We start from the raw sequence: 25,182 nt of genomic DNA on the forward strand, positions 1-25,182 counted from the left end.
CATATAACAGAAATATAACAAACATAGACATAAGGCTCATATATTATTCACTTTTAGAAAATTAACCACTATGGTCAAATGTAGACATCTTTTCTATCTTTCTTATTAGTGTCTGAATAGCATCACTCATCAGTCATATAATTTCCTGTGTATAAATCATTAACTGTAGTGGCTGATACAAAACTTAGAAAAATGTCACTAACATTTAATGGGAAGTTAACCACAACAAATGTTCTAAAATGCTTTGATTTAATAGAGAATTGGCTCAATTCTGTTCCGGATATAATTAACCACTATTTTTTTTAATACTGGAAGAACAAATTCAGTATATACTAAAATACAAATTTTAAAAATTTGATTAAAAAGTATGAGTAACGGCTATAAAGATAAATAGATACATTCAAATGAACATTTTATTTCAATTTGACAAAGTAACAATTCTTATAAAAATATTAAGTTTTAGGCTACCATTATTCATTTTAAAAAATGTGCCAGATGATTGTTTATGCCAACTTCACTTTTTGGTAAGGGTTAAGTTCCACATTTATATATTAAAGATGAAAGCTGTTGGAAAAAAAATCTTCAAATGTACAAAGATGTTTATTTTTCTTGGCAATTCAAAAATACATAACCATTTAAAATGAATACACATTAAGTTAGTGTTTTATTTCCTTACTATACAAATAATATGAGAAACTGGTCTATTCTGTTAAAACCTCATGAATACCATCAACTGTCCCTGGCTTCTTTTAATGAACAGAATTAGTACATAAACAGAATGTTGTTCTTTCTAAAATGTTTACAAAAATTATAATATCAAAGTTCACAGAAAGCCCAAAATTTGATGTCAATTAAGGGCAATTGATAATGGCAGTCTTCTCAGGATGATCTTCTTGGAAGAGATAGTCAATACTAAGTAGATTACATAAACATAAGAAACCACCATAATTTTTAGTACCAAATTGTTGCCAACTTGCCATGAAGTTCATTTGTTACACTGAAAATTTTGAACTGTAAAACAATACAATGGTCCAGGAATTGTAATCGAATGATTAAGTCAGGTAAGTGATGGCAGTTAAAAATTATATTCTAGGGCCGGAGAGATAGCATGGAGGTAAGGCATTTGCTTTTCATTCAGAAAGACAGTGCTTCAAATCCCAGCATCCCATATGGTCCCCCGAGCCTACCAGGGGCGATTTCTGAGCATGAGCCAGAAATAACCCGAGTGCTGCCGGGTGTAACCCAAAAACTAAAAAAAAAAAAAAAAAAAAAAAAAATTCAGAGCACAAAAATTATATTCTTAAAATATGGGGACCTGGTACATTAGTTTTTTAAGTATGATAGAAATTCTTAAAAACAGAAATACAACAGTTGTCAGATTCAGTTCTTTGTTAGACACAAACCACTAATATTGCTATTCAAAATCATAAAAAGGTTTTTCCCTAGTATCTTTCTTTTCAAATGGAGTATATTCTACCCCATTATTTTGAATGTATCTTTCCCCCAAATCAACTAAATTATAAACGGAAACAATGATCACCATTACATACATTATTTTAAAAAGTGAAGTAGATTCAAATCTGGATTTGAAAATCAGAGTTCTAAAACTGCTTTGCAAAAAAACTATCACTGAAATTAGTAGGAAGTTTTAAGAGTTTTTCTGAGGTTGAGGTTTTAACACTCATTTAGTATTTATGTTACTAAAGGTTAGTTTTACAGTTAGACTTATAACTCCTAACATTTCAGAAAATAGATAAGTGAAGAGCTTTGAGTGCCAGCAAAGCCATTTTTGTCACTTCATAAGATCAATAATAAACATAACATTTCATCCTTCTGTTAAACTTTCACATTTTCTCAGTATTTCTTTTAAATATTTTTGTTATTCTATATTCAATATGGGCAAAAGTGCATACAAGTCCCTGATCCAGTGGTATTTTATATTTGTGGCACCCATCACCATCAGTACATACAGTAATATATCAGTCTTTTTTTTTTTTAAAGGGACTGCTTAAATGATGGGTCTTGTAGTTTCATGCAATCTAAAGGTGAAAAGATTTCTCCTTGAAGAGTACAACTTTAATTACATATCATCTTCTGTTAAACAAATCAAGGAAACCTTATAAAAACCAACTCACTTTCTACTTACCTTTCTTTAAACTGAATTATTTAGAAAACACTAAAATGAAAATTTCTGCTACTTTTCTGTTCCATTAATTTTAGTTTAGTGCACTTACTTTCAATTCCATTAGAGGTCTAATATTTAATTACATTTTAAATGTTTATTTTCCTCTTTGAGTCTAAAAACAGCCCATTTCCATGCAAAAGGAGGCATTTATTAAGATTGCATATTTCTGCTTTTGACAATGAATTTACATTCATTGTTTTAAAAACTGGAATGGAAGTGTTTGGTCCCATAAAGTTCCTTAATTTGGGGCCCGGAGAGATAGCACAGCGGCATTTGCCTTGCAAGCAGCCGATAAAGGACCAAAGGTGGTTGGTTCGAATCCCGGTGTCCCATATGGTCCCCTGTGCCTGCCAGGAGCTATTTCTGAGCAGATAGCCAGGAGTATCCCCTGAGCACCGCCGGGTGTGGCCCAAAAACCAAAAACAAAAACAAAAAGTTCCTTAATTTTAGGTATATTCTCATATATTAAATATTTACTCTTAAGAAGTCTAGATTTGGGGGTAAGAGTGATTAATAAAGAGTTGTCTTATCTTTGCTTTCATTTTCACTATTATCTAATTCTTAGCTATACTTTCTTTGGACCCTGAAATAAGTAGAAAAATTCATCACTGGTGCTTCAGTTTAACCCTTGGGGGGAAAAAGTGGTTTTGTGCAACCAATCTGGTATTCCAGTTTACCATTAAAAACATGCAGAATGAAGATTTTTCTTCTTTTGATTCCTGGATGCATGTAAGACGACGACAACACAAGGTCTTTACATTTTGGCAGATCTGTGCATAGAAAATAGGCTACTTGATCTATAAATTTTCTCCTGGCTGGTACTGTGGCTCTGTAGCTGTGAAATAGTCTTCCAGGAAGGACTGGATATATTCAAATGTTGGTCTTTCATCTGGGTCCCTCTTCCAGCAAAGATTCATCAATTCATGAAGGGATTCTGGACAACCTTGAGGGCAAGGCATCCTGTATCCGCGTTCTACCTGTTCCAGCACTTCACGGTTGACCATGCCTAACACACAAGATTTAAAGTGTATTTTTTACATGATGCCAAATACATAATCAAAGCAAAACAAATTGCCCACATACTGACATGAAACAGAGTAGTTTTGTGAGATAAATCAAAGGTTATTTTTAATTTTTTTTAAATTAGTTTTGGGAGATTTTTTTGAGTCATACCCGGCAGTGCTCAGGACTTATTGCTGGCTCTGCACTCCCATTGGACTTGGGGAGCATATGGAGTTCAGGAACCAAACCCAGGTCAACTGCATGCAAAGCAAATGCCTTCTTACTCACACTGTAATATCTCTCTGGTCCCTTCAAAATTTATTTAAATGTCAAAATATCTCCACAAGAACATGAGAAAAAGATAACACGTTTTAACTATTTAATTTTCTAATTCCACCTAACATCCTACTTTTAACACGAATGTTCTCATAAGGCAACTCCATTTAAATTTGAGATTTTAGAGTACTACTACTTAGCTCAAGAGGAACATCATAACAAGGTATCATTACGAAAAAACTTTCTAAAATGTTAGAAGGGTCTTTGTCATTTCTGCCCAAAATAATACAAATGAACCTGTATCACTTCACTTCTCTGAGTTTCCTTATATAATATTGTCTGTTAAGCTTTCAGGCTATTGTACAGTTTCTTCTTGTAGTTTTTTGTAACGCCCTGCTCCACCATCATCAGTGGCTCCCCCTAGATTAATCATAAAAATAGTACACACCTAATTACTAGGGGGAAGGTTGTATTGGGGCTAAGGAAGAAGAACCAAATATTTAAGATATTTGAATACTATTATCTGATAGAAGACTCTATTGGGGGGTGTGTGATAGAACAGTGGTAGGGCATTTGCCTAGTATGTGACCCATTCTGGATGGACCGGGGTAGAATCTCTGGCGAGCCTGCCAGGAGCGATTTTGAGCGCAGAGTCAGGAGTAACCCGAGCGCTGCGGAGTGGGACCTAAAAACCAAAACCTAAAAGGCTTTATGGGAAAAGGCCTGTGGTAGAAAGTGGAAGTGAATGCATTATCACCATGTGTACCTGTCCCTGTCCCTGCCTTAATGATGATCATAGGCTGCTATCCATCCAATGCCAAATTAAAAAGAGGAAAGAAAATGAAAGATGGAGACATAAAGAAGAAATAAAGCGGGGCCGGAGAGATAGCATGGAGGTAGTGCATTTGCCTAACAAGCAGAAGGATGGTGGTTCGAATCCCGGCAATCCCATATGGTCCCCTGAGCCTGCCAGGAGCGATTTCTGAGCATAGAGCCAGGAGTAACCCCTGAGCGCTGTTGGGTGTGACCCAAAAACAAAAACAAAAGAAATAAAGCCTATTCCCTTCTCCTCTTATTTTTGTTCCTATTAAGTTCAAGTTAAAGTCACTAAAGGGCTAGCTAAGCATTATAAAACTTACCTGGATATGGCACTCGGCCCTTGGTTACCAGTTCTGTCAGTAGAATCCCAAATGACCATACATCAGACTTGATTGTAAATCGACCATATAGTGCAGCCTCAGGAGCTGTCCATTTAATTGGAAATTTTGCACCTAAAATAACATAGATAATTTTGTATTAAAGTGACTTTAAAATCTATAAAAAGATAGTCTAACAGGGTTAACCTTTTATAAATATCCCTATTGTATGTTTGATGTAAAATTCCTTAAAAAAGTAAGATATATATATAAAAAATTCTTTAATATTTAAACCATGTTAGAATAAATTAGTCTTTCTAAGAAAATATTTAATAACTTAAGAAAAAGATAGAAATGAAAGAAAATACAGGTTAAGGGCTAGAGAGTACAGCAGGTAAGGTGCTTGCCTTGCACACTCCTGACCTGGGCTTGATTCCTTGGCACCCTATATTGTCCCCTAAGCATCAGGAGTAATTTCTCAGAGCCAGGACTAATCCCTGAGAATTGCTGAGTGTGCCCATACACATCCAAAAATCAAAAAGAAATACAGTTTGCAACCAGAATGTGATCTATATATAGTCTAAACTTTTGAAGTCAGTCCAACAACAGAGTCTGGTGGCTGTATCTGCTGCTGATGGCATATTCTGGTGTATTATCTACTGGTTGGTAGTATTCTCTCTTTTTTTGGTTTTTGGGTCAAACCCGCGGTGCTCAGGGGTCACTCCTCGGGGGACCATATGGGATGCTGGGATTCGAATCACCGTCCTTCTGCATGCAAGGCAAATGCCTTACCTCCATGCTATTTCTCCGGCCCCTATATTCTCTTTTTTATTTCATGGCATCTCTCTGGAAAATTTTATTGTATTAAACTTTATAAACATTTCTTATTAGTAAAATAATAAGTATATGTATGCTTTTAGTGTAGCAGAAAAAAATTTTTTTTGTGTGTGTGGTTCCATTTGTTTTTTTTTTTTTTTTTTTGGGTCACACCTGATGGCTCTCAGGGATTACTCCTGGCTCTGCGCTCAGAAATTGCTCCTGGCAGGAATGGGGAACTATATGAAATGCTGGAATTCAAACCACCATCCATCCTGGATCGGCTGTGTGCAAGGCAAACACCCTACTGCTGTGCTATCTCTCTCTGGCTCCTGGTTCCATTTTTTAAATGAAAACCAGGGAGCCACACCAGGGGTTACTCCCAGCTCTTTGTCTGGGGTATTCAAGGAACCATGTGGAGCTGGTGACTGAACCAAGAGTTCCTACTTGTAAGCTTATGTTCAGCCAAAAAGCATTTTGTTTTGTATTGGGGCCATACCCAGCAATGCTCAGGGGTTACTTTTGGCTCTGTTCTCAGGAATCATTCCTGGTGTTGCTCAAGGGACAATTTGGGATGCTGGAGATTAAATCCAAGTTGGCTACATGCAAGACAAGATCCCTCCCTGTTGTGCTATCTGCAGCCCCAAAAGCATACTTTTTTTTTTTTGTGCCACACCTGACAGCCTGGCTCTGCACTCAGGAATTACTCCTGAGCCCACTCCTGGGAGGGCTAGGGGGACCATATGGGATGCAGGGGATCAAACCCAGGTTTTCCATGTGCAAATCAAAGGCTGTACTATTGCTCTAGCCCCAATCATATTTTCCTCTAATGGGGTCCTTATATCTAGCATTTGAGACTACAATGTTTGTCAAAGAGAAAGTAGAGCATAGAAAGCAGCCCAAAGAGTATATACTGAATGCCAAGAATTTTAATGGGCCACTCATAGAAATGCGTGGGTCCAGCAGTGCAATGATCAAGCCACTAAAGCCAATCAGACTCTAGGGATCATGCACACCAGGAATTGAACTTAAGGCCTCAAAAATTCTATGCATGTGTTCCAACACTGGAGCCATCCCTGACACTAATTTTGTTCTCTTTACTTTTGTAGATGTGTTGATTCACTATAGGCATCATGCAGGATGAACAACCTATAATTTCTGGGGCCAGGGAGATAGCATGGAGGTAGGGTTTTTGCCTTGCATGCAGAAGGACGGTGGTTCAAATCCTGGCATCCCATATGGTCCCCCGAGCCTGCGAGGAGCGATTTCTTTTTTTAAAGCATTTATTTTTTTATTTATTTTTTAATTTTTTTTTTTTTTGGTTTTTGGGCCACACCCTGTGACGCTCAGGGGTTACTCCTGGCTATGCACTCAGAAGTTGCTCCTGGCTTCTTGGGGGACCATATGGGACGCCGGGGGATCGAACCGTGGTCCGTCCTAGGCTAGCGCAAGCAAGGCAGGCACCTTATCTCCAGCGCCACCGCCCGGCCCCCGAGGAGCGATTTCTGAGTGTAGAGCCAGGAGTAACCCCTGAGCGCTGTCAGGTGTGACCCAATAAAACCAAACCAAACCAAAAATCTTTAATTTCTTCAAAGTTCTGCTCTTTGATTTTGTTGTTGTTGTTTTTGGGCCACATCTGGTGATGCTTGGGGTTACTCCTGGCTATGTGCTCAGAAATTGCTCCTGGCTTGGGGGACCGTCGGGGACCTGGGTCAGCTACATGCAAGGCAAACGCCCTACTGCTGTGCTATCACACAGGCCCCTAAAGTTCTGCTCTTTGAAACATCAGAGAAGCACAGAAGCTACTATTTCTCTGTAACATTCCTACAGTACTTTCCAAATACTTTTTGTCACTACATAACAGGTGCTTCTTACAGTTGTTTAGAGTTATCAGGAGCCAGAGCGATAGTGCAGTGGTAGGGTGTTTGCCTTGCATATGGCTGACCCAGGACGAATCTGGGATCAATCCCCGCATGCCATATGGTTCCCTGAGCCAGGAGCGATTCCTGAGAGCATAGCCAGGAGTAACCCCTGAGTGTCACTGGGTGTGACCCAAAAACCAAAAACCAAAAAAAAAAAAAAAAAAAAATGTTATCACTCTGCTTATAAAAATAGAAGTCCTGGGGCCGGGTAGGTGGCGCTGGAGGTAAGGTGTCTGCCTTGCAAGCGCTAGCCAAGGAAGGACTGCGGTTCGATCCCCTGGCGTTCCATATGGTCCCCCCAAGCCAGGGGCGATTTCTGAGCACATAGCCAGGAGTAACCCCTGAGCATCAAACGGGTGTGGCCCAAAAACCAAAAAAAAAAAAAAAAAAAAAAAATAGAAGTCCTACTACCTACTAAGTAATAAATAGATAATGCCAAGCAATACACATTCATTACTTCAAATTTCACAATAGTCTTGCAAAGAATTATTAACTAACTAGTCTTTTGGTATTTAATAAGGAGACTGAAGTAAAATCTAAAAGATAGAATTTGGTTGAATTTCTGGGTCAATAATATATCAGTATTTAAAAACCCATACTTGGGGGCCAGACAGATAGCATAGTAGTAAGGCATTTGCCTTCCTTGCATGCAGCCGACTGAGAGGAACCCGGTTCGATTCCTGGCATCCCATATGGGCCCCCAGCCTGCCAGGGGTGATTTCTGAGTGCAGAGCCAGGAGTAACCCGAGGTCTGCTGGGTGTGGCCAGTACTACATGTGGGGTGGATGCCTTGCAGATGATAGGCTCAGGTTTAATTTAATCTATGGCATCCCATATGATCTCTTGAGCATCATTAGGAAGGATTCCTTAGTACAGATCCAGGAGTAGTCCCTGAGCACTGCCAGGTATGGCCCAGCCCTTTCTCCGCCCCTCAAAAAGACAAAAAAGACCCAAAATACTGTTGGGATTGGAGAAATAGTACAGGTAGGGTGCTTTCCTTGCATTAAGCCAACCCAGGTTCAATCCCTGGCAGCCATATGGTCTCTGAGCACCATCAGAAGTAATTCTTTTTTTTTTTTTTTTTTTTTTGTTTTTGGGCCACACCCGTTTGACGCTCAGGGGTTACTCCTGGCTATGTGCTCAGAAATCGCCCCTGGCTTGGGGGGACCATATGGGACGCCGGGGGATCGAACCGCGGTCCGTTCCTTGGCTAGCGCTTGTAAGGCAGACACCTTACCTCTAGCGCCACCTTCCCGGTCCCCAGAAGCAATTCTTGAGTGCAGAGCCAGAACTAACCCGAGCATTTCTGGACGTGCCCCCCCCCCCCCAAAAAAAAAAAAACCTAACTAAATGTAGCAGCTTACAATCTAGGACTAAGAGCGATAGTACATAGAGTAAGGCACTTGCCCTGCACATGGCCACCCCAGGTTTGATGCCCAGCACCTCATATGGTTCCTTAAATATTGCCAGGAGGGCCCGGAGAGATAGCACAGTGGCATTTGCCTTGCAAGCAGCCGATCCAGGACCAAAGGTGGTTGGTTCGAATCCCGGTGTCCCATATGGTCCCCCGTGCCTGCCAGGAGCTATTTCTGAGCAGACAGCCAGGAGTAACCCCTGAGCACCGCCAGGTGTGGCCCAAAAACCAAAAAAAAAAAAAAAAAATATTGCCAGGAATGATCAAAGCGCTCAACTTGGTGTAAGCCCTAAGTACCACCAGATTTTGACAGTACCCCTGCCACAGCCAAAATAAACAATTTTGTTTATCTTATGTTATATAAGATATATAAAATTTCACATTATATGAAATATATAGCATTATATATATCTTTTCTGGTTCCAGCATGAATGAAATCTGCAGTTTTAAACACTGTCACAAACATTTATTTTTATTATGGTTTGGGTGCTACATCCGGTGAATATCAGGGTTTACTCCTGTTTCTGTGCTAGGGATCAAACCAGGTTAGTCACATGCAAGGCAAACATCCTACCCACTGCACTTTGCTCCAGCACCACAAACTATTTTTTCTATAAATCTTTTACTTTTCTTTTTTCTTGTTTTAGTTTTTGGGCCATATGGGTTACCCCCAATTCTGTCTCAAGAAGCCTATGGTGCTAGGGATCAAACTTGGGACTCATGAACAAAAAGCATTCACTCCTGTCCCTAGGTTTCTTATTTATTGACATATAAAAAGGAACTTAGAGCAAAGTGAACTGCTTGCTATAAATATAGTGTAAAAACACCAGTCAAGTTCTTCTTTGCAGAAAATCATACTAAAATTCATGCCTAATTTTACTGATCCAAATCAATGTTTCTATGATTCTTCTGAGTCAGTATAAGGCTATTCTTATTCTGTATAATCCTATATTCAAAGAATGGTAAAGTATGTTGAACATTAGATTACAAACATTTATTAAAAAGTGATTTTACCTTGTCTTGCTGTATATTCATTGTCCTCAATTAACCTTGCTAAACCAAAATCTGCTATTTTGCACACAAGATTTTCTCCTACAAGAATATTAGCAGCTCGAAGATCTCGGTGAATATAATTCATTCTTTCAATATATGCCATTCCATCAGCAATCTTGGGAGAAGATATGATACAAAGGAGGAAGAAGACAATTTTGGTTAGTGCTCAGTCAGATCTATGAAATTCATACATCTTGGGCAAGGACGAGGCTTGAGGTCCTGGGTCTGCCCTCCCTTCTCAGTAGCATGTGTATGGTTCTGGTAGCTTCTAAGTACTACCAGGACTGGCTCCGAACAATCAAGAAAGAAACAAAAAAATAAGTCATATTTTTTGAAAAAAAAAAAAAATGATATTAATAAGACACTGTCAGGCAGATAACAAAAAACTAAAGCATTAACCTGGAGGAATGACATAAGAGGAAGAGAAATAAGAGATGTATACACAAAGCTTAAATATGGATCTGTCTCTTTACCATAAAAGCAGTTTGTAAACTAAGTTTTTGTACCACTGAGTTTTTTTTTTTGTTTTGTTTTTTTTTTTGTTTTTGGTTTTTGGGTCACACCCGGCAGTGCTCAGGGGTCACTCCTGGCTCTATGCTCAGAAATCACTCCTGGTAGGCTCGGGGGACCATATGGGATGCTGGGATTCAAACCACCGACCTTCTGCATGCAAGGCAAACGCCTTACCTCCATGCTATCTCTCCGGCCCCACCACTGAGTTTTTAAGAGTCTTAAAGTCATGAGCATGTAATAGGTTGGCACAGCTCCTAACAAGCAGTTTCTTGGCATAAAGTTCTAAACAGCAAGATTCCATGGACACCCAGATGCTAAGAGTGCAATCTTAGAATCAACATGTTAATAAAAAACAAATAAATAAATGAATAAATATCTATATAGAAACTATAGATACATCTAGATTTCATTCAAAATATATCTAGAATTCATCTAAATAGAAACTTTTTTTTTTTTTTTTTGGGTTTTTGGGTCACACCCGGCAGTGCTCAGGGGTTATTCCTGGCTCCAGGCTCAGAAATTGCTCCTGGCAGGCACGGGGGACCATATGGGACGTCGGGATTCGAACCGATGACCTCCTGCATGAAAGGCAAACACCTTACCTCCATGCTATCTCTCCGGCCCCTTGATTTGTTTTGACTTCTGGGCCACACCCGGAGGTACTCAGGGGTTACTCCTGACTCTGCTCTTAGGAATCAGTACACGCTGACCTAGGATAGACCTTGGTTCAATCCCCTGGCGTCCCATATGGTTCCCCAAAGGAGGAACAATTTCTAAGCACATTGCCAGGAGTAACCCCCTGAGCGTTACTGGGTGTGGCCAAAACCAAAAAAGGAATGATATATTTTAGAAACTGACCTTTTTTGTTTGTTTGTTTGTTTGTTTGGTCACATCTGGCAGCACTCAGAGGTTACTCCTGGCTTTATGCTCAGAAATCGCTCCTGACAGGCTCAGGGGACCATATGGGATGCCAGGATTCAAACCACTGTCCTTCTGCATGCAAGGCTCACGAAAGCCTTACCTCCATGCTATCTCTCCGGCCCCGAAACTGCTGACCTTTAAATACTAAATTAAATTATAACAGAAGATCAGATTAGGTATCTCTGATGTTCCGTTCAGCTCTAAAATTCTATGATTTTAGGGGCTGGAACAATAGCACAGTGGTAGGGCGTTTGCTTGCATGCGGCTGACCCAGGGTTTGATACCCAGAGTGCCATATGGTCCCCCGAGCCAGGAGTGATTTCTGAACGCAGAGCCAGAAGTAACCCGAGCCAGTGTGGCCCCAAAGCAAAAACAAAAACTAAAACAAATTCTATGAATTTGGAGCTAGAGAATGAGCACAGAGGGTAGGGCTTTTCCTTCATCAGGCCAACCCGGGTTCTGGCCCATTTGGTCTTCTGAGCCTGAGAAGAATAATTTCTTTTTTTTTTTGGTGGTTTTTGGGTCACACCCGGCAGTGCTCAGGAGTTATTCCTGGCTCCAGGCTCAGAAATTGCTCCTGGCAGGCACGGGGGACCATATGGGGCGCCGGGATTCAAACCAATGACCTCCTGCATGAAAGGCAAACGCCTTACCTCCATGCTATCTCTCCGGCCCCCGAGAAGAATAATTTCTGAGTACAGAGCCAAAAGTAGGCCATGAGAGGCACTGGGTGCCCTTCCCCCAAATCCTATTAATTATGTTATATAAATAATAGTATTCTATTAAGATGATGATTTGCTTTGGTGGCATACCTGGTAGAGCTTAGAAGATGTACCTAGCTTGGTGGTCAGAGGTCACTCCTAGCTATACTTGGGGTACAATGTGGTGTCAGAGGTCAAACTTGAGGGCTCCTGAATGTGAAGCAAGAGTTCCGCCCTTTAAGTTCTCTCTCCATCCCTATCTTACAATTTTAATATTCCATTTCAATTCAAATTTCATCTATGTATCATCATCATTAAAGTACCTGAGCAGCCATATCAACCAGTTGTGGGAGCTTCAAATATTTTCCATCTCCTTCCTTCAGGAAATCTAACAAACTCCCTATAAAAAAATCAAGACATTCAAGAAAAATCAGAAGTCTTAAAATTGGATTACAACATTCTCCCACCTCCAGATCATTGCATCACAATTAAAACAGCTCTTTATCCTTTTATCCTCCCTCCCTCCCTCCCTCCCTCCCTCCCTCCCTCCCTCCCTCCCTCCCTCCCTTCCTTCCTTCCTGGTTTTTGTGTTACACCCAGCAGCGCTCAGGGGTCAGTCCTGGCTCTACGCTCAGAAATCGCTCCTGGCAGGCTCGGGGGACCATATGGGATACCGGGATTTGAACCACCGTTCTTCTGCATGCAAGGCAAATGCCTTACTTCCATGCTATCTCTCTGGCCCCAGCTCTTTATTCCTTAAAAAAAAAATTTTTTTTTTGGTTTTGAGCCACACCCAGCAGCATTCAAGGGTTACTTCTGGCTCTCTACTCAGAAATCACCCCTGTCAGGCACAGGGGACCATATGGATGCTGGATTTCAAACCACCATTGGTGCTGGGTTGGCTGCTTTCGAGGCAAACACTACCATTGTGCTATCTCTCTGGCCCCTATTCTTCAATATCTTTGCAGCTCTTAAGATTCTTATAAAAGAACATAGCCTGAAGTTTTAGACACTTTTAATAGCATCTAAAAATTATGTGAGGCACTGTGCTTTAGGCCATTAGTATGTTTGGCCATCAATATATATATGCACCTTAAAAAGTTATCAACTTTTGGCGGGGGTTCTTGTGGAAGAAAAAAAATTTCTTTAACAGTGCATTGTAGTTGGCCCTGTTACCACTAGATGGAACTACAGTTAGTGAGGAAAGTCTACTAAAGAGAGGATGTAATTATCACTTTAAGAGGTAAAAAAGAGGGCCCAGAGATAGCACAGGGGTGTTTGCCTTGCAAGCAGCCGATCCAGGACCAAAGGTGGTTGGTTCGAATCCCGGTGTCCCATATGGTCCCCCGTGCCTGCCAGGAGCTATTTCTGAGCAGACTGCCAGGAGTAACCCCTGAGCAACGCCGGGTGTGGCCCAAAAACAAACAAACAAAAAAAAAACAAACAAAAAAAAGGTTAAAAATGAGTAGATAGGAGGGAAATAGAGGGGGAAGAAGGGACCACTCAGGACAGCTCAGCTGTAGACTGCCTACTTTGCAGTGAGAAGTCAGTGAGGCTGCAAGTTTAATTACTGCTATTGCCTCACATTATCCCAGTTGGATCCCTTTAGTGCTATTTGAATTCTGAAGTACTTCAACCAAACTCATTCGCAACTAAAGTGTGCAACATTTAGCACTACACTCAAGTGTACAAGTACTGCAAGGCCCTGTAACTTTCATGCTCACAGAAACAATCAAGAAGATTAGAGCTGGAAAGATAGCACAGAGGTAAGGCGTTTGCCTTGCATGTGGCTGACCTGAGACAGAACCAGGTTCGAATCCCAGCATCCCATATGGTCCCCTGAGACTTCCAGGAGTGACTTCTGAGTGCAGAGTCAGGAGTAACTCCAGGGAGACACAGGGTATAACTAACTCAAAAAAACAGAAAACAAAAAAACAAAACAAAAAAGAAAGAATAGAGGAAAAAATGATGAAATGTAAGAGCGTTATTGTCAAAAAATAGTTGATGGCTCACTGGTTCCTGGTGGTGCTATAGCAACTGGGTATAGAACAAAACCAAAAATAAATAAAATATTTCATTTTAAAAAACTGTATGTATAAAGTAGAAATAAAGAGAGGTTTCCCCTAAAATTTATCAATAGAATACCCTAAGAATTACAAAACACACATACCTTTTGACATAAATTCAGTGACTATGTAAATTGGTTCTTCAGAAACAACAGCATACAGAGGAACAAGTTTATCATGTCTTAACTTCTTCATAATCTGAGCCTCTTGAAGAAAAGCTTCTGGCATCATTGTGCCTGGTTTTAGTGTTTTGATTGCTACTTTTGTCGTTCCATTCCACGTTCCTAGAAAAACGACATTTATATTACCTTTTAAGATTTTTTTTTGAGAAATTGAATAAGTAGAAATTACCTTAAATATTTCAAAATATTTTATCATAAACTATGGCACTAACTTACGACTAATTAAGAACAACCAAAACAAAATTCAGTATTCTTACCCATCCATACTTCTCCAAAACATCCTTGTCCTAGCTTAACCTCTAGTCGCAAAGATTCTCGAGGAATTTCCCAAGCATCTTTTGCCAGGCCCTGAGTCTGGGGTTTCACAGTTGGACACACAGTTGTTAACTTATGACATAAGCCATCAGCATGTTCTAGATGAAGGAATAGGTACACTTTAAAATTACTTATAAAAGGACTGTAAATACTTTAAAAAAGAAATGTAGAGAGTGAAAACAAAAACAAAATATCATAGGGAGCATAAACCAAAATAAAAGTGACTAGATTTATTTAAAAGTAAAAACAGAGAGAGGAGGGGGATTGTGTATTAGAAGCAAAGCATACCATAAATCAAACAATTTTTGGGGCCACACTCGGTGATACTCAGGGGTTACTCCTGGCTATGTGCTCAGTAATCACTCCTGGCCTGGGGGAACATATGGGACGCCAGAGGATCGAACCTCGGTCTGTCCTAGGCTAGCGCATGCAAGGCAGATGCCTTACTGGTTGCACCACTGCTCCGCCCCAAATCAAACAATTTTTTTAAACACATTTGTAAAAGCTTTTTTTTTTTTTTGGTCCTAGCTTTTGTGCTAACAGTATAACACCAAGTATCTTTTTATAAACGAGTGTTGAAAAACTTAAGCCAACTTTCTCATGTCTCAGTTAAAAATTATGGAGATGAAACTAAAAGCCTGTTTCTAAGTTCTGCTTTTGGGGCTGCGGGAGTTAAGGAATTTGCCTTGCACATGGCCAACTCTGGTTTAAACATAACATATGATCACCAGGCAAACCAAGAGTAAATCCAGGCATAAAGCCAGAATTAGCTCCTGAACTGTGCAGGTATACCTCCTTGCCATACCCTCAATGAAATTATTTTTTAAAAATGTTTTGCTTTTAACAACTGTGTATTGGGCCCGGAGAGATAGCACAGCGGCGTTTGCCTTGCAAGCAGCCGATCCAGGACCAAAGGTGGTTGGTTCGAATCCCGGTGTCCCATATGGTCCCCCGTGCCTGCCAGGAGCTATTTCTGAGCAGACAGCCAGGAGTAACCCCTGAGCACCACCGGGTGTGGCCCAAAAACCAAAAAAAACCCAAAAAAAACCAAAAAAAAACAAAAAACCAACTGTGTATTATTTCTTTCCAAAGAGAATGATTGCTATTTCTTTTTGTTTGTTTGTTTTTGGGTCACACCCAGCAGTGCTCAGGGGTTACTCCTGACTGTGCTCAGAAATCGCCCCTGGCAGGCTCGGAACCATATGGAATGCCAGGAATCGAACCACTGGTCTGTCCTGGGTTGGCCGAGTGCAAAGCAAACACCCTAACACTGTGTTATCTCTCTGGCCCCAACTGCTATTTCTAATACCCACTATTACATATTAAAAAAAAAAAAAGTCTAAAAAAAAATAGTCTTAATTCAGAACTAATAAAGGACATACACCCCTAATTTAAAATGACAACTTGTGAACTCTGCTTATATAATCTTTCTTACTGAAAATAAGACATGTCCCTTCCCATTCTTAACAAGTGACCACACAAATCAACATTTTAACAAGCACAATCACAACTGATGCTCATGTTTGGTACACTTTTGGATCAAGACTAGTGGTTGATTTTGATACTTTTTGCTACCAATAAAGAGAATACAATTTTAGGATAGTAGACTATCACAATGAATACCTTTCAATTGTCCTAAATGACTAAACAATGTCTACAATTTGGGGCCGGAGTGGTGGCACAGCAGTAGGGTGTTTGCCTTGGATGGACCGTGGTTCAATCCCCTAGCACCCCATATAGTGCCCCCCAAGCCAGGAGCAATTTCTGAGCGCACAGCAAGGAGTAACCCCTGAGCATCACCAGGAATAGCCCCAAAAGCAACAAACAAAACAAAAAACAGTAAACCAAATGACACCAGAAATAGCTTCTTCTTTTTCTTCTTTTCAGAAATAGCTTTTTTTTTTTTTTTGGTTTTTCAGGCCACACCCTTTAGATGCTCAGGGGTTACTCCTGGCTACGTGCTCAGAAATTGCCCCTGGCTTGGGGGGTCCATATGGGACACCGGGGGATCGAACTGTGGTCCTTTCCTTGGCTAGCGCTTGCAAGGCAGACACCTTACCTCTAGCACCACCTTGCCGGCCCAAATAGCTTTTTTTTTAATTTTTTCTTTATTTACACATCTTTTTTTTTTTTTTTTTTGGTTTTTGGGCCACACCCAGTGACGCTCAGGGCTTGGCTATGCACTCAGAAATTGCCCCTGGCTTGGGGGACCATATGGAATGCTGGGGGATCGAACTATGGTCCGTCCTAGGTTAGCATGCACAAGGCAAATGCCCTACTGCCTGCACCATTGCTCTGGCCCCTAAAATATGTATTTTAGTAACTTAAAATTGTTAAATTTTAATAATCTACCTTTGGATTTAACTGTTATAAAATAAAATGTTAACAAAGGCACTATACCAAAAGAATATAAGGATTCAAATCATGGTAGTAATTTGAGCATATATGGGGATCAGAGATTGAATAGTGTGTAGGGCACTTGTATTTGTCTGACCCAGGTATGTTTCCAGTCATCCCAAACGGTCCCCTCAGTGCACCTGGAGTAATTCCTGAGTGCAGAGCCAGAAGTTACCTCAGGGCACCACCAGGTGTGGCTCAAAACCAAAATAACAACAACAACAATAATAATAACAACAAAATTTTAGAATATAATCTAGTTCAATCGGGTAACAGTATAATCTATTTGTCATTTGAAATCCAGAATAAACAGACATCAACTAAGCACATACTGCTGTGTAAAGTAGTACAATAAACCTTAAGAAATATGAAGACCAGGGGCCGGAGAGATAGCATGGAGGTAAGGCGTTTGCCTTTCATGCAGGAGGTCATCGGTTCGAATCCTGGCGCCCCATATGGTCCCCCGTGCCTGCCAGGAGCAACTTCTGAGCCTGGAGCCAGGAGTAACCCCTGAGCACTGCCAGGTGTGACCCAAAAACCACAAAAAAAAAAAAAAAGAAGACCAAGATTCTATTCTCATTATACATGAGTAAATTACCCTCATCTTTGAAATATTCACATACCTGTGTAGTGTTTTACCAGTTTCTGCAGGGTTTCAAATTGTGCTCTGGTTGTGATATAGTAACCACCATTGTCAAGTTTCCTAATTTTGTAGTGTTTCACATTGTCGCCCCTTACTTCATCCCAGTCACGAATAGACAGGGAAAAAGCACCTAGGGGAAATATTAATTCTTTTACTGTCTCTGTACCAAAAAGTGTATCTGAGAAGAATTTAAATTAAGATCAACATAACAATATCAATACCTTTAGTAGTTTCGCTTTCTCTTACTAAGAAAATACCTCGTTGATTCCCTGGATTTAGAAGTAACCTTTCGGCATCTTTTCTCCCCATTTTGCCAAAATACCATCTGGAGAAAAAATAAAGAATATTCTGAATTAGAATATGTCATAAAATTCATACATATATAAGTATTAATAACAATGAGCAAAAGAAGATAAAAAATAGCTATAGATAAAACGAAGTAAAATAATGAATCTACTTATTAAATAGAAACTTTATAGATATTGCTATCAAAATATACTATGTCAGGACAAGAGTGATAGCACAGTGTTTACCTTGCACATGGCTGACCTGGGAACCAACCTGGGTTTGATCCCCAGCATCCCATATTGCCCCCTGAGCCTTGCAATTTCTGAGAGCAGAGCCAGGAGTAACCCGAGTGATACCTGGGTGTGTCCACACACACACACATGTATATAATATATATTTATGCATATATACACACACACTATGTTATAGTAATTCCATACACTGGCTGCACAGTATGTCTCTTTACTTCACTTGGCTGTCACAAAACCAGTAAGTAGAATAAAGAAAGACAATAATAATGAGTCTTTCAATCAGCAGAAGATAAAAATACTGAAACCTGAATAGGAAGAACAGAAATGGCAGAAGTTCTGAGGCAGTAGTGTGATCATTAGTGTTCAGTAAGATGCAAATAAACTATAATACATTACTGGGAATTCTAAATTAGGCTGGGTTTGACTCAATAGGGTTTTCTGAATAAAAGTCTTTTCTATGGAAGAGCTAACCAAATAGTGAAGTAAGGTAAAAAATAAAAGCACCAAAGTAGAACATCTTATGAATACAGGCAAAAGGATAAACTTAAAACTAAAGTAGTATCACTGAGGGTAAACTTTATCTTTTTAAAAGTCATAAGAATTGTATTCTTGGGCCCGGAGAGATAGCACAGCGGTGTTTGTCTTGCAAGCAGCCGATCCAGGACCCAAGGTGGTTGGTTCGAATCCCGGTGTCCCATATAGTCCCCCATGCCTGCCAGGAGCTATTTCTGAGCAGACAGCCAGGAGTAACCCCTGAGCAATGCCGGGTGTGGCCCAAAAACCAAAAAAAAAAAAAAAAAAAAAGAATTGTATTCTTGGGCCTGGAGAGATAGCACAGCGGCGTTTGCCTTGCAAGCAGCCGATCCAGGACCAAAGGCGGTTGGTTCGAATCCTGGTGTCCCATATGGTCCCCTGTGCCTGCCAGGAGCTATTTCTGAGCAGACAGCCAGGAGTAACCCCTGAGCATCGCCGGGTGTGGCCCAAAAAAACAAAACAAAACAAACACAAAAAACAAAACAAAACAAACAAAAAAATTATATTCTTCCTAAAAGAAAATCACAAAAATCTACAAATCAAGCACATAAGTTAAGAAATTAATACTGGGGACTAGGAGATAGCTTAAATAGTGGAACACATGCCTGAATTTACAAGGCCCTGAGCATTCAATCCCCAGGATGGCATGGTCTGCCCAGAAACACCAGGTAGCCTTGGTGGGCCTTGAGCACCAACGGATGTGGTCTTGTTGGCCCAAGAGCTGAACTGTAGCTTGAAATGCCTGGAACCAAGTATCAGCAGGAGTGGCTTCTGGGGATCCCAGCATTGCTGGGAATGGCACCTCTCCTTCTTTCGCTCTCTCTATCTTTTGGTATATATAGATTAAGAATTAAGGGTAAATTTCTGAAGAGAAACTGAATAATATAAAATGCTGATAAAATAAAAGCTGTAGGGATCGGAAGAGTGGTGCTAGTGGTAAGGAGCCTGCCTTGTGCGCGCTAGCCTAGGACAGACAGTGGTTTGACCCCCCCCCCCCCCGTTGTCCCGTATGGTCCCCCAGGTTAGGAGCAATTTCTGAGCGCATAGCCAGGAGTAACCCCTGAGCGTCACCGGGTGTGGGCCCCCCCAAAAAAATTAAAAATAAAAGCTTTAAAACAGGCGTAATGTAAAATTATTAATACAGATTCATTTCTAATCCTACTGTGAGTACTATGTCTTCTATTATTAATTTTTAAGTAACATCTATTAATATGCTACATTAGCTGTATTAAGACTGGTATATAATTGTGTGTACAAAGTTGTGGTTATGTAGGATATGCATCAAAATGCTTTTAAAATCAGTATTATTAATAAAATATGAAGTTGTGCCATACTCTTCAGCCTGAATGGAATCCGCAGGGGCTACATAATTGCTAGGGATATAGCCATTCTTTCCTGTGGCAATTGATCTTGCTTCCCACCAGTCTCCTTCCCTGTAACACATAAAACAACAATTACCACAGCTCAGGATATATTCTACTGAAGGGTTGTTTTATATCTTAAGTAGTAAAAAGTTTTACTTCCATTTTTTATTTATGCATTCATTTGCTCATGAATCAAATTTAAAGATAATTTTTAAAAACAGGCTACAGGCTACATCAATTAAAGGAGTAAGACTGAGCAAAAGTAATACTGCACATTCCTGCTCCAAAATAGTATAATTCTAGATTAAAACCTTTGTGATACGTTTTTTAATTCTTTCAAACAAGGCAATAAATGACAAAGAAGAAAACAATTTGAGGTAAATCTTCTGAATTTTTCAGTTTCAATTGACTATTAAAGTTCTACTGAGACAATTTGCATACCGTAAAATCCTAATTTAGATATATAATTTAAGGGCTTAAGAGATACTACAGCAGGTAGGTAGGTGCTTGCTTTGCATACATTTGACCCAAGTTCAATCCTTTGAGTTGCATATGATCCCCCACAAGTTCCATCAAGAGTGATCCTTGAGTACAGTGCCAGGAGTAAAGCCTGATAATGCCAGGTGTACATCCCTCCACATATATTCATATGTGCATTTTCATTATCCATATATAAAAAAACCCTCATAGCCTTAATTCATCCCCATCCTTCTCACTTCCTATCCCCACCACTGTCAACCACTGATTTTCTGTTTCTATAGATTTTCTTATAACAGGCACTTCATAAAAAGTAATCATATAAAATGTGGGATTTTGACTTTCTTTGCTTGGCAAAAATTTTTGAAGCTCATCTATGCTGCAGCATAATTTAGGACTCTCTCTCCCCCTTTTTTAAGTGTCAAATGATTTTTCTCTTTACCAGTATGTCCAATATAGGTAGAAGGCAAATGAATAAAAAGGGGGAAGAAACTTAATGATAATTTGTTTGTTCTCCTATTATGTTTTGCTTTGATCTTGTTGGCAACTGGTAGCCACTGAAAAATTTGAAAGCAAAGGAACATGCTCATCCTTAAGCTCTGGAAATATATACAGCAAACTGAAATAAGGAGGAAACATTATTGAAGCTAAAATACCATAAACATATGAGAAGCTACAAGTGGTTATTATGCCTGCTATTGAAATTATGGTATATATCTTCAAGAGAAGCCCTATGCTTTTTATGGAGAGCCATATAAATGATTAAAGGTTAAAAGTTTCGTAAGAAAAAAGCAACTTCACCTGGTCAGTTTGAGAATTCCTTTTTCTTGTTTAAAAGACAAAAAAAGGTCTTTAAATCATCTGGTACTCAACTAATTAAGAAGTCAGAATTCACTATATAAAGATTAGGTTTTTTGTGATGTATTTACTTGTATATATTCCCATAATGCTAGTTCTTAAATCTCTAACACTTATTGTAGGACCACAGCAGCACTTTTTGGGGAGTACTTGTAGCTATAGCAAAATTAGCCCATGTTTAAAGAAACCAAATGCATAATCCAATCCAATGGGCAAAAAATATACAAACCAATTTTATTTTTGAATGAATCGCACAATTAGTTCAGTGATTTCAGTACAAAGAAGTGGTTTCTTCCAGTATTTCCTTCATAAAATATCTGCAATACTTACGTATTGTTAATTATTTGAAACCTTTCACTCTTCTTAAATGAAAGATCCTCTGTGGTTCTAGCTTCATAATCATATAAGGCCACAAATATAGTAACACCACCTATTGTAGAAAAAGTTAAATTATAGATAAATTAATGAAAGAGAAATAAATCATTTCCAGCAAAGCCATAACTTTCTTTCTAGTCTCCAGAATCTAGTTTTAAATATTAGAGATTTGGTCAGTTGATGTTTTAAGAGTATTTAGGTTGCCATAGCGATAAGCACTGTGATAGGGAGTTTGCCTTGCACACAGCCAACCTTGGATGGACCCAGTTCAATTCCCGGCATCCCATAAGATCCCCTGTGCCTGCCAGGAGCGATTTCTGAGTGCAGAGCAAGAGTAAGCCCTGAGTGCTGCTGGGTGCTTTTGGGTGTGACCCAAAAACAAACAAAAAGTATTCAGATGTTTTAAGACCTTGTTCTAGACTTAACAAGAAAAAAACATCTAACCTCATCAAAAAATGGGGAGAAAAATGAACAGACAATTCCTCAAAGAAGAAATACAAATAGCCAAAAGGCACATGGAAAAATATGCTCCACATCACTAATCATCAGGGAGATGCAAATCAAAACAACTATGAGGTACCATCTCACGCCACAGAGACTAGCACATATCACAAAGAATAAGAACAATCGATGCTATGTGGTCCATCCTAGGCTAGCGCTTGCAAGGCAGACAACTTAACTCTAGCATCACCTCTCTGGCCCCTAAATAAAGGTATTATTATAAATAAAGACCGTGTTCTAGGGGCCAGAGATTGTACAATGGGTAAGAAGCTTGTCATGTATATAGCTAACTTGGGTTCAATCCCTGATAACCTATATGGTACCCAGAGCTCACCAAGAGTGAACCCTGAGCACAGAGCCAAGAGTTAGTCCTGAGTACTGCGAGTTGTAGCCCCAAAACTAAAAACAAGACCTTGTACTGAACTCTATGAATTATGAAGTCTACAGATCCGGTGAAACAATCTAAATTTTGATTCATAGCATCACCATTTCAGGCTTAAGAAAAGCCTTAGTTCAAACCCATGCCTTGCCAGAAAAAGTACAAACTACTATTGGCACTGATCATCAATTTCTCACAAACAATGGGTGAGCATTTTAATAAGGTTTTTAGTAAGATGATTATTTTAAAAGGTGATGTTTCCTTAGAAAATAAGTGATATAGTTGATATTAATTTTAAATTCCAATAAAAACTCATATATGGTATTACACTTGAAAATGTAAGTGATTAGAACCCTAAATAAACTTACCTGCCCAGGAATAAAACATCTCCTTTATCATGCATTTCTATGAGTTCCAGTCATTTATTTATGGTCTACTTGATCTATTTGAATGTCTAATTTTACATTTTACTCTAATTATCTTTAAAATTTAAAACCTTGGTACAAAACACAAAAATGTTTCTTTTATTCTGCTAATGCATATAACACCTAGGTCTTTCCTATGCAAAAGATATTACTAGCTACTTAAGTACTTAAGCCAAGTATGTAACTGGTGCAGTCAGTTCTCTCTACAAAATATTGCTTTCCTATTTCTGTCAGCCTAATAAAACCTTGCTATTTTTTTAAGTAGGAGCCTCCTAATCACAATCTATATCTACTTCCCTACATTCACATCCATTTCCCACAAAACTGCTGGATTATAATTTTTGTTCGTTTTGGGCCACATCCAGCAGTGCTTAGAAGTTACTACCATTTTGGTGCTGGAGGATCACTCCAAAGAGTGGTCAAGAAACAATGTGGTGCCAAGGATCAAACCTGTATTTTCTACATGCAGACCATGTGGGCAGTCTGTTATCTCTCTGGCGTATTTTTTAAAAGGAAATAAAAGTGAAATTCCTTTATCTCTCTTTGATTCCAGGAGCTGCTCTACAGGGGGTGGTCCTTACCCAACACCCCCCCCCCAACTGTAAAAATAGTTTTGGTGCTGGAGCGATAGATAGGACAGGGTTAGGGTATTTGCCTTGCATGCAGCCAACCTGAGACAGACCTGGGTTTGATCCTTGGCATGCCATATGGTCCCCCGAGCCTGCCAGGAGCTGATTTCTAAGTGCAGAGCCAGGAATAACCCCTAAGAGCCACTGAATATAACCCAAAAACCAAATACCAAAAAAAAAAAAAAAAAAAAAGTTTTGCTTTGGCTTTTAATAAATCCTAACCTTTTTTTTTTTTTGGTTTTTCGGGCCACACCTGTTTGATGCTCAGGGGTTACTCCTGGCGAAGTGCTCAGAAATTGCCCCTGGCTTGGGGGGACCATATGGGACGCCGGGGGATCGAACCACGGTCCTTCCTTGGCTAGCGCTTGCAAGGCAGACACCTTACCTCTAGCGCCACCTTGCTGGCCCCAAATCCAAACTTCTTACTATAAGGTTACAAGATTGTAAGTATTCTGATTTCAATTCTGTATCATACATATTATCTCTGCCCAAACTATACTCCTGAGTAGTCCTCAAAACTGCTTAAGTGATGGGCCAGAGATAGCAGCACAGTGATAGGGTGTTTATTTGCCTTGCCTGTAGCCAATCCAGGACGGACAATGGTTCAAATCCCGGTATCCCATGTGGTTCCCCCATGCCTTCCAGGAGCAATTTCTGAGCCCAGAGCCACGAATAACCACTGAGCGTCGCTGGACCCAAAAACAAAAAACAAAAACAAGCAAAACAAAACAAAAACTGTGTTAAGTGAATTTGGACCTCCTAAATTTAAAATGTATTTTTTTTCTTTCCTTTTTATGGGTGTGAGTATAGGGGCCCAGAATCCAGAGGTTCTCAGGTATTACTCCTGGCTCTGCACACAAGAATTACTCCTAGCAGTGCTTGAGGTACAATAAGGAATATGGGATGCTAGGGATTCAATTCAGGTTGGCTACATGCAAGGAAAGTGCCTTATCTGCTGCTGTACTATTGCTCAGGCCCTCATAATATGTGTTGTGCTCACTTCAGCAGCACATATAATTAAAAATTGGAACAATAAATAGATTAGCATGGCCCCTGCGCAAGGATGACATAGTATGTGTTACTTTCTTTCCTCAGAAACTCTTCTTAGTTCTGCTCACATTAGGCTATTCTTATCAAATTGCAGCCCAAATAATTACTTCTCATAATAGTTTTCCTTGGCCTATATCAGTATTTCTCACCTCAAAGTCATATGGCTCCTTGGAGCTGAGAGTATTTCAATAGATGAGCAATAGATGGAAACCAAATAAATAGGGGTGCAGGACTGGACAGCACAAGACTAGATGGCCAAATGGTAGGACAGGGGAGCGACAAAAAGAAAACACAGTGAGATGAGGTCATGGTCAGAAAACAGATTGAGAAAGAATGACCTAAAGGACCATCTTCAATCATTCTGACTAGATAGATATCCATAACATTTTTAAAGGCATTAAGTCATCCATCTGGTTGTTTATTCACTATTGTTCAGCCTTCATTACTGTTACCTCCATTCAAATAGAACTGAACTTTTTCCTGCATATAGCTCTAGATCTGGTACACAG

At 39.7% G+C, this 25,182-nt stretch overlaps 1 protein-coding gene and 1 pseudogene across 1 annotated transcript in view; one reads left to right on the plus strand and one right to left on the minus strand.

Annotated features, from left to right (window-relative positions):
• Window positions 1-2,655: 2,655 nt before the first annotated feature.
• YES1 (YES proto-oncogene 1, Src family tyrosine kinase) overlaps window positions 2,656-25,182 on the minus strand; it is a 71,271-nt gene continuing 48,744 nt past the window's right edge. The window contains exons 3-12 of the mRNA XM_049770070.1: window positions 21,645-21,744; window positions 19,950-20,048; window positions 17,764-17,867; window positions 17,523-17,672; window positions 14,445-14,600; window positions 14,110-14,289; window positions 12,263-12,339; window positions 9,766-9,919; window positions 4,603-4,734; window positions 2,656-3,191 (exon numbers count right to left, since the gene is read on the minus strand). Coding sequence (XP_049626027.1) covers window positions 2,983-3,191; window positions 4,603-4,734; window positions 9,766-9,919; window positions 12,263-12,339; window positions 14,110-14,289; window positions 14,445-14,600; window positions 17,523-17,672; window positions 17,764-17,867; window positions 19,950-20,048; window positions 21,645-21,744 — 1,361 coding nt within the window. The 3' untranslated portion in view covers window positions 2,656-2,982. The remainder of the gene's footprint in view (window positions 3,192-4,602; window positions 4,735-9,765; window positions 9,920-12,262; window positions 12,340-14,109; window positions 14,290-14,444; window positions 14,601-17,522; window positions 17,673-17,763; window positions 17,868-19,949; window positions 20,049-21,644; window positions 21,745-25,182) is intronic.
• LOC126004899 (uncharacterized) lies at window positions 24,616-24,713 on the plus strand (annotated as a pseudogene).

This window comes from Suncus etruscus, chromosome 3, assembly GCF_024139225.1.
Source record: "Suncus etruscus isolate mSunEtr1 chromosome 3, mSunEtr1.pri.cur, whole genome shotgun sequence".
NCBI lineage: Eukaryota > Metazoa > Chordata > Mammalia > Eulipotyphla > Soricidae > Suncus > Suncus etruscus.